This window comes from Mesoplodon mirus (assembly GCF_964341445.2).
Source record: "Mesoplodon mirus genome assembly, chromosome: 4".
NCBI classification, from domain to species: domain Eukaryota; kingdom Metazoa; phylum Chordata; class Mammalia; order Artiodactyla; family Ziphiidae; genus Mesoplodon; species Mesoplodon mirus.
In genome coordinates, this window is record NC_138979.1 from 115,016,169 (window position 1) to 115,023,498 (window position 7,330).

Below are 7,330 nucleotides of genomic sequence, written 5' to 3' on the forward strand. Positions count from 1 at the left end.
TCTTTTTTTTTTTTTTGCGGTACGCGGGCCTCTCGCTGTTGTGGCCTCCCCCATTGCGGAGCACAGGCTCTGGACACGCAGGCTCAGCGGCCATGGCTCACAGGCCCAGCCGCTCTGCGGCATGTGGGATCTTCCCGGACCGGGGCACGAACCCATGTCCCCTGCATCAGCAGGTGGACTCTCAACCACTGCGCCACCAGGGAAGCCCTCCAAGGGCTCTTTATCCAGAGCATGCTACTCATGGGGACTGACAGTGTTGCTGTAAGAGAGGGGAGCCAGGGCGCCCTGGCCTACTCCTCCTGGGAAGAGCTTTCTCAGCTGTGGTGAAGGAGAGCCAGGGCAGACAGGGCATCTAGAAGGGGCACAGGTCACGGGAGAAACTTCTACGAGCCCTTTCAGTTAGAGAGACTTCCAGCTGCTTTGTGGTCCAGCCCCAACCAGAACATGAACTCAAATCTGATTCCAGCCTGGAACTTAGACCCAGCCCAGCCCCAAACTAGAATGTAGATTCAAATCCAGCCATTGCCCTGATTCTGCCCCAGATTCTGAGGCTTTGGTTCTCCATGACAGGGAACAGCAAGACTGAGCATACAACGAAAGTAGAGGGGGTGAACTGACATACCCTCACTCTCTCCCTTTCTTTTCCAGGATAGGTAGCAGTAGTAATGATGGTGGCAGTGGCGGCTTAGCAGCCTTTGGGGGCCTCTTCATTGTTTATTCAGTTCCAATAAGTTAAAGGGCAGGGGGCGGGGGCAGAGTCTCTTAGGTGAGGCTGCTGCGAACTGAAGGCAGCAGCTCGGCCAGATGCTCCGAGATGCCCACTGCTTGGCACAGGGGGTTGCCCTGCAGGTTGAGGAGGACCAGCCTGGGGCAGGAGGCAAGAGGCTGGAGCACTGCAGGCTGCTGGAGGCCTTGGGCAGGAGTCAAGGAAAGCTCGGCAGGTTCCTCCAGATTCACCTGCTCCTGTGCACCCATCACTGCTTTCCCTCAAGAACAGGGACTGCTGCCTAGCAGCCTGCTTGGTGGGCACCTTGTCCGCTTCCCCGGAGGGCGTAAGGCTCTAGACTGCAAACACCAGCCCCCAGGGGCCAGGCAGGAAGCACAGGAGGCTGACTGGATACACTCCCAGAAGGAGTGGTGGAGACTATGGCCAAGGTGAAAGCTAGCCCCGGATGCAGAGGCACCCATGATCCACCAATGGCCAAGGGTTGCCAAGTGGAAATGCAGGCTAAAGGTTGCTTTAACTTCCATTTTTAAAAGAAGAACCAGAATTCTAGATTTTTTTAAAATATGAAACTTCCTGGTTTTAAAAACATGATGCGCTACCCAAGAACATCTGTAGGCTGCTGGTTTGTGAACTCTGGCTTGAGGAAGTCACTTACTTCCATCCTGGAAAACTCTACCAGTACAAGTCAATGATAGCCTCATACAGCGCCAGGCTACCCTCTCTCCTCAGCTTAGACAGCCAGAGCCCCCTCTCCATGTCCAGGGGCACACCACTCTGCTTGCTGTCTGTCCCTTCCTGGTGTGGCACCTTGCACTACCTGCTGTCTGAAAGGCACCCAGAAGGAAGGATACGGTTGTTGCACAGAAAGAGCTCCTGCAGCCGGGGCAGGTTAGTGACACCGTCTAGGGACTCGATAGTGTTGTCATTGGCCTGCAGCACCTGGGGAGCAGGGAGGGCAGGGAAGACAAGGCAAGGAAGGCAGCTGTCAGCCTGGGATTGGTACAAGCAACTGGGGAACCCAGGGTGATCAGCTTACAGTGCATGGGGTCAGGCTGGGCAACAGAGGAGAAGGCAGGGGTCATCTGTGGGGTCTGGGAGGACCTGGGCATCTCTTTGTAGGGTGGGCAGACTTCTGAGGTGGAGGAAGGGGAAAAGGACCACCCAGGACAGTGACAGAGGAGTGAGTGCTTTACCTCGAGGCAGCGCAGGGCAGCCAGGGCAGGGGGCAGGGCTCGGAGACGATTGTGCGACAGGTCAAGGTGAGTGATCAAGAGCAGCTGCTCCAGATGGCAGAGCACCGTCAGATCCTGAGGAGGGGGGATGAGATACCCAGCGAGACATGGGGGAAAGTCCTCAGCCATCATTTATCAGGCACTTGCCCTGTGTGCCCCACACAGGCCCTTGGGGACCCCAGCTGAGGAGAAGAGGGAGTAGATAGGATGCTTGCCTCAGCACCCCTGGCAGTATACCTACTCCACGTCAAGGACACGGGGGAGGCCTGAGCCCTGGGGCTGGGTGGCCAGTGGAGTGGTGGGAGTGGGGCAGGTACGGGGGACGGAGGAGGGCGCTGGGATAAACACAGACACTGGGGGAGCGGGCCTGGTGAGTCTGGGATCGGCTGGTGGGGGCGAAGGTGGGCAGCAGTGACGTGTTGAGGAGATTGGGAAGGACTACAGAGGAAAAAGAGAGTCTGGAGGGTTTGTCAGAAAGCTCTGGAAACTATTCAGGTTTTAGGTGTTGGGGGCTGCTCCAGGGAGAGAAGCCTGGGAATGAGCTGAGGAAGAAATGTCCAGAGAGGCACGTGCTACTGAAGGAAAGCCAGGGGCGTGGTGAGTGTCTCGGCTGAGGCCCGGGGAGCGGGTATAAAAGCTGGCCCAGGTCCTGAGGAAGAGGGAGGCCGGCTAGCAGGGCGAAGGCTGGGAAGGCGCGCGTGCAGTCCCTACCTTGTGACCGAGGTGCAACACGCGCACCTCCGCGTACTCCATCTTGAGCACGCTGTTCTCCAGCAGGAACTTGCTTCGCAGGTCGTCCAGGTACGCTGCCCGCATAGGGTCCACGGCCTGGCACGGAGAAGGGACAGAGAATGCATGTCAGCTGCCCTCCTCCTGCCCGCTGGGCCTCCCCCTCACCGGTTTCCGTGGACCCGACTTGCCTTGAGGGTCTGGAAGTACTGCAGCGTCTCCTTTTCATACTGCAGGGGGTCCAGCGCCCGCATCAGCAAGATGATGGTGAGCAGGCACCCTGGGGAGAGGGCAGGGAAGAGGATGGTCTCTCCTGGACCCTCCCCTGCTCCCATCCTCTGGAGACCCTTCCCGCTCTCCCCAAGGGGCACCACCCTAGAAAGGGGCCTCCTCAGGGGAGCGGGCCTCACATTTATTCTCAGGCTCCAGCTCCTGCAGCTCCTTACAGGATTCAAGCTCGGACTGTAGCACCGTGGACTTCTCCACTGACAGCTCACACCTGAGGGTGGGCAGGGTTGGGGAGAGGATGATGCCCCAGCCCTGGGGTACTAGTCAGCCCCAGTATCCAGTCTGAGATCAACTGCGTAAGCCCCCAGCCTCCTGCCCAGCTGCCTGATGCCCAGAGTCCAGAGCCCCCATCCTTGTCTGTGTGCTTCCCTGTCACCGTCACCTGAAGAGCTGTTCATCCGTGGCGGAGTCCCGGCACCAGCCCTCTTGGCGGCCTGTGAGAAAGAGCAGGTGGTAGGAGGGGACACCCATGACAGGAAGAGAGGGATGAGGGCTGCTGCCAAGGGGGGAGGTGCGGGCTGTGTCACCTTTTAAGAGCACACACTCCTTCTGGGCACCGCCTGCTGTCCAAATGACACGAAATGTATGTTGGGGCAACTGGTCATTGAGAGAGGTGGCGGGCAGGTCACAGAGCTGGGAGCACGGGGTTAAGAAAAAGCCCGGCTGCACCACTTTTCTGACAGTCCCAGCCCAGCCCTACCCCAGCCTCCACTCTGCCCACCAATCCTGGGATACCCAGACGTGGCTAGGCCGGTTCCTGCCATCTGGGGTTCTCCACGTCACGGCCAGGGGTGACTCGTCCACCATGAGTAGCAAGGTCTCCGTCCTGGAGCCCACCTGGCATGGGAGACAAAGAGAGACCCGTCACTACAACAGCCCCAGGCCCACGATCCACGATGCTCTCCGGCAAAAGCTGCAGGACTCACTAGGAGGGGCCGAGAGAAGGAGACAGTCAGACAGGCCTCATCCCGGCTCACGTGCAGGCAGTGCAGGGCATCCTGGGGATCCGCTGGGGGAAGACACAGCCTCAGGTCTCCTTAAATATTCTTCCATTCCTTCTAAGCCCTAATCACCCAGCCTCCTCCCCCACTGCTCACCTCGTCCCAGGAGCCAACGATGGTAGAACCAGGCACTCTGATCATTGGGGTCAGTGAAGAAGGCATTCTGCACCAGCTCCAGCTCTGCAGGGGCCAAGGAGGCATGGAGTTGTGGTTAGGACCCTGCTTGGCTCCTGGCCACCTCAACACCCCACCCTCACCTTGGAGTTCCTCCAGCCTGCAGTTTCACCTATAGGCTGGCCTTGCCCAGGGGCTGTACATTTCAGTTTTATCTTCCCCATTGGACACTCAGGCTCCCTGCAGCCAGGGGCTGGATCTTATGCACCCCCAGAGCCAGGCAAGTTCCCGAGTGGCAGGTTCAGGAACAGGCCTAGGCATCAGGGTTGGAAGGGCGGCACTGCAGAGTCCTCCCCAGCAACCCCTGACTCTGCTAACCTTTGAGCAGCATATCCTCAGGGAGGCGCCCCTGGGGGCCAGAGTCTGGCTTGGGATGCAGCTGGGGCAAGAGGCAGGAGCGGTAATGCCAGGAGGAATAGTTGGAGAAGTTTCGGGTGATGAGGCTGTCAGTGAAGGCTAGCTCCTCTGCAGGGGGCACAGCTGCCTGTGCAGCCACAAACCGCCGGTAGTCCCAGCAGTGAACTGGGGGGAAGGGCAGACAGCACATCTCAGAAGCAGGGCAAGAGAATCTCCCCGGCTGGTACCCCTGGAGTTCCCTCGGAGATCCTGAGAAACACCTCTCTGCACTCCATGGAGGATACATTTGGCTCCATCATCCCTTTTGCCATCAGCTCAGTGGGCCCATCCTGGCCATCCCTCCCCACTCTGGGTCTTACTGAGGCCCTAGTACCAGAATGTAGGGCAGGTGAGGGCTGTAGGGACAGAATCTGCAGGCACGTACAGTTCCGCTCATCAACCTCGAGGAAGCGGGCACACAACTCCAGCTCCCGGGCCCAGTTGGGCTCTGGCAGGCGGCCCAGCAGCCAGCAGCGGTGGTGCCAGGTACCGTAAGACTTGGGGTTCACCCTCAGACAACTCTCCAGGAAGCCCAGTTCTGCCTTCACCAGAGCGGCCAACTCCTCGGGGGACCTGCGCCCAGAGGGGAATAGGGGTCAGGACCCTCCAACACCCAATCCCAGCTCACCCCTGTCTTTCTGCACCCAGCTTTCCACTGCCCTCTGCCTATGCCCCTGGCTGCCCCACTCTTCCTCCAGCCCTGGACCCAGGCAAGGCAGAGGCAGAGCCAGGGCCATCTTCCCGGGGCTCTGAACCCCTACGCACTTCTGGACCTCCAGCTGCTGGAGCACCTCTCGGCGACAATTCCAGAGGGTGGCAAAATCAGGGTTGGCTCCCAGAATCTGGCTTGTCAGTTCCAGCACTGACTCATCCAGCTCTCCAGCCTGGCGCTGAGAAGGTAGACAGCAGGGTCAGAGAGATCATATCTTTCTCCTGCTACAGGACTAATAACATAAATGCAACTACCGACTGTTCTGTGAATGCCATACTATACTGTAGGTACTATACAAAGCACTTTATGGGTTTACATGTATTCTCTCATTTAATTTTCACAACAGCCTTATGCAGTAAGTGCAATTGTTAGGCCCATTTTACAGATGGGCAAACTGAGGTCCAAAGAGATTCAGTAACTTGCCCAAGGACACACAGCTAGTACCTGATAGAACGCAGATATGGATCCAAGCAGCCTGACTCTAAGGCACAGTTCTTGGCCTCAGTGCTATACTAAGGGAGCCACTGTGGGAGGGGAACGACCTCTGAGGGCCCCACCTTCTGGAAGACAGTCTGGGTGGCTGACTGGTATAGCTTCAGCTTCTGTTCCCGCTCTAGCCTTTTGGCTTCCGCTTGTTCTTCCGATGTCTTCACTTTCAGGCGCCCGTGCTATAGGGATGGGCGGGTTGCAAGAGTGCAGGCTGCCTTGCAGGGGATACCCACCGGAACCCCCACTGCGGAGCCCCAGGTTTATATCGGGCAACGGAGGCAAGGCCACGCGGGGCAGGGGCAAGGGCAAGGGCATGGGCATGCGGAGGTGAGGGGCTGGGCTCAGGGTTCTCACCATGGTGCTGGCTCAGATCCAGGGCAGGGGAGGGGTCAAGTGGTGCCCGTGAAACCTGGGGAAAGACGTGTCAATCACGGGAGCCCCGCTCCTGGTAGCTCCGTCCCTAGATGTCCCCAGGAAGCCGCGGGCGAGCCGGGGCGGAGACCCCTGGGGTGTTAAGGGGTTCTGGGACAGGCACTGCACGTCCAGAAGGCACCCACCCGGAATGGGACTTGCACACGTGCAGCCCCGTCCACAGCCCGATCCGCCGGAGCCGGGCCCGAGCTGGAGCACTTAGGTGATGGGGACTACTCCGCGCCCAGAGGCTGTCGCTACCCGCCCGCCCCACGGATCCCAAGCACTGCTGGCCCCCGCCGGCGGACCCACCTGTGCTGGGAGGAGGCGTCCGGGACGCGGAGCTGCGGCGCCCACCACCGAGCCCGAGCGCTAGCGCTAGCTAGAGCGGCGTCACGCCCCAGCTCTCCGAGACGCAGCGCCCTCTGCAGGCCTGGGGAGGGGCTCGTGGCAGAGCAGGCGGGCTCCGGAGGCGCCTGCGCAGGACCTCTGCGAGCCCTGTCCGGGAACGTCAAGTCCTTGTTATTCTTCTGGTGTGTAAGAGTGTGCACGCGTGACTGTGGCGCGCGCGGGGGAGCAGCGCGGGGTGCAATTCCAGCCACCTACTCAAACTGCGTTTCATTTGAAAAGGTTTCCCCCACAGCCGGTAGCCCACCCTCTCTGCGCTCCACTAACCTCTCTCTGGCCGCACTCGCCACCTCTTAGTTGCTAAATCTAACTGATGGAGTTTCCTCTCCTTACCTCCATTGACCTCTGCAGCATTTGATGTTACTGACTTCCCTCGACTTGACACCCTGTCCTAGCTTCTCCTGCACTTTTGCCCCTCTCTTCTCATCTGTTTACCTTCTCTTCCCCTAAATATTGGTGATATCCAGGGCCCTTTCCTCACTCCTTTCCACTTCACACACTGCTCCCTTGGGAGAATGTTTACAAATCCAAGCCTTCAACTGCTTGGAGTTGGAGCTCTCCAGAGCTCTGTCCTGGGCCCACAGATCTGGCCCACACTTTGTCTGGGTGACTTCATCCACACTCATGGTTTTAATTGCTATCTGTAAGCTGATGACACTTAAATTTATATCTCCAGCCCAGATGTCTTGCAAGCTTTTATAATGGAAAAAAATGTACACACACACACAGAGACACAAACATTTTTTAAAAATATATTTATTTA

General features: G+C 58.5%; 1 protein-coding gene across 3 annotated transcripts; it reads right to left on the reverse strand.

Annotated features, from left to right (window-relative positions):
* Positions 1-681: 681 nt before the first annotated feature.
* Positions 682-6,544, reverse strand: RABGGTA (Rab geranylgeranyltransferase subunit alpha). Of its 3 annotated transcripts, none has more exons than XM_082618820.1 (17): positions 6,472-6,544; positions 6,103-6,157; positions 5,817-5,927; positions 5,313-5,437; positions 4,933-5,120; positions 4,470-4,673; positions 4,074-4,157; positions 3,903-3,985; positions 3,712-3,813; positions 3,504-3,609; positions 3,359-3,410; positions 3,099-3,187; positions 2,880-2,968; positions 2,671-2,787; positions 1,921-2,034; positions 1,579-1,666; positions 682-911 (listed from the first exon to the last, which is right to left on the reverse strand). In XM_082618820.1, exons 2-17 carry the CDS (start codon positions 6,103-6,105, stop codon positions 763-765), a joined length of 1,704 nt encoding a protein of 567 aa, XP_082474946.1. In that variant the 5' UTR covers positions 6,106-6,157; positions 6,472-6,544; the 3' UTR covers positions 682-762. The 3 variants fall into 3 exon arrangements, with proteins under 3 accessions (XP_082474946.1, XP_082474944.1, XP_082474945.1); XM_082618818.1 differs by having other exon boundaries at positions 4,882-5,120; XM_082618819.1 differs by lacking the exon at positions 6,472-6,544 and adding an exon at positions 6,306-6,411 and having other exon boundaries at positions 4,882-5,120.
* Between the last annotated feature and the right edge of the window lie 786 nt (positions 6,545-7,330).

Coding starts and splice junctions, on each gene's coding strand:
- RABGGTA (XM_082618818.1), bottom strand. Junction 3,188..3,358: donor ACGGATGAACAGCTCTTCAG/GTGACGGTGACA, acceptor GCCCACCCTCAG/GTGTGAGCTGTCAGTGGAGA. Junction 2,035..2,670: donor TGTTGCACCTCGGTCACAAG/GTAGGGACTGCA, acceptor CCCCCTCCTCAG/GATCTGACGGTGCTCTGCCA.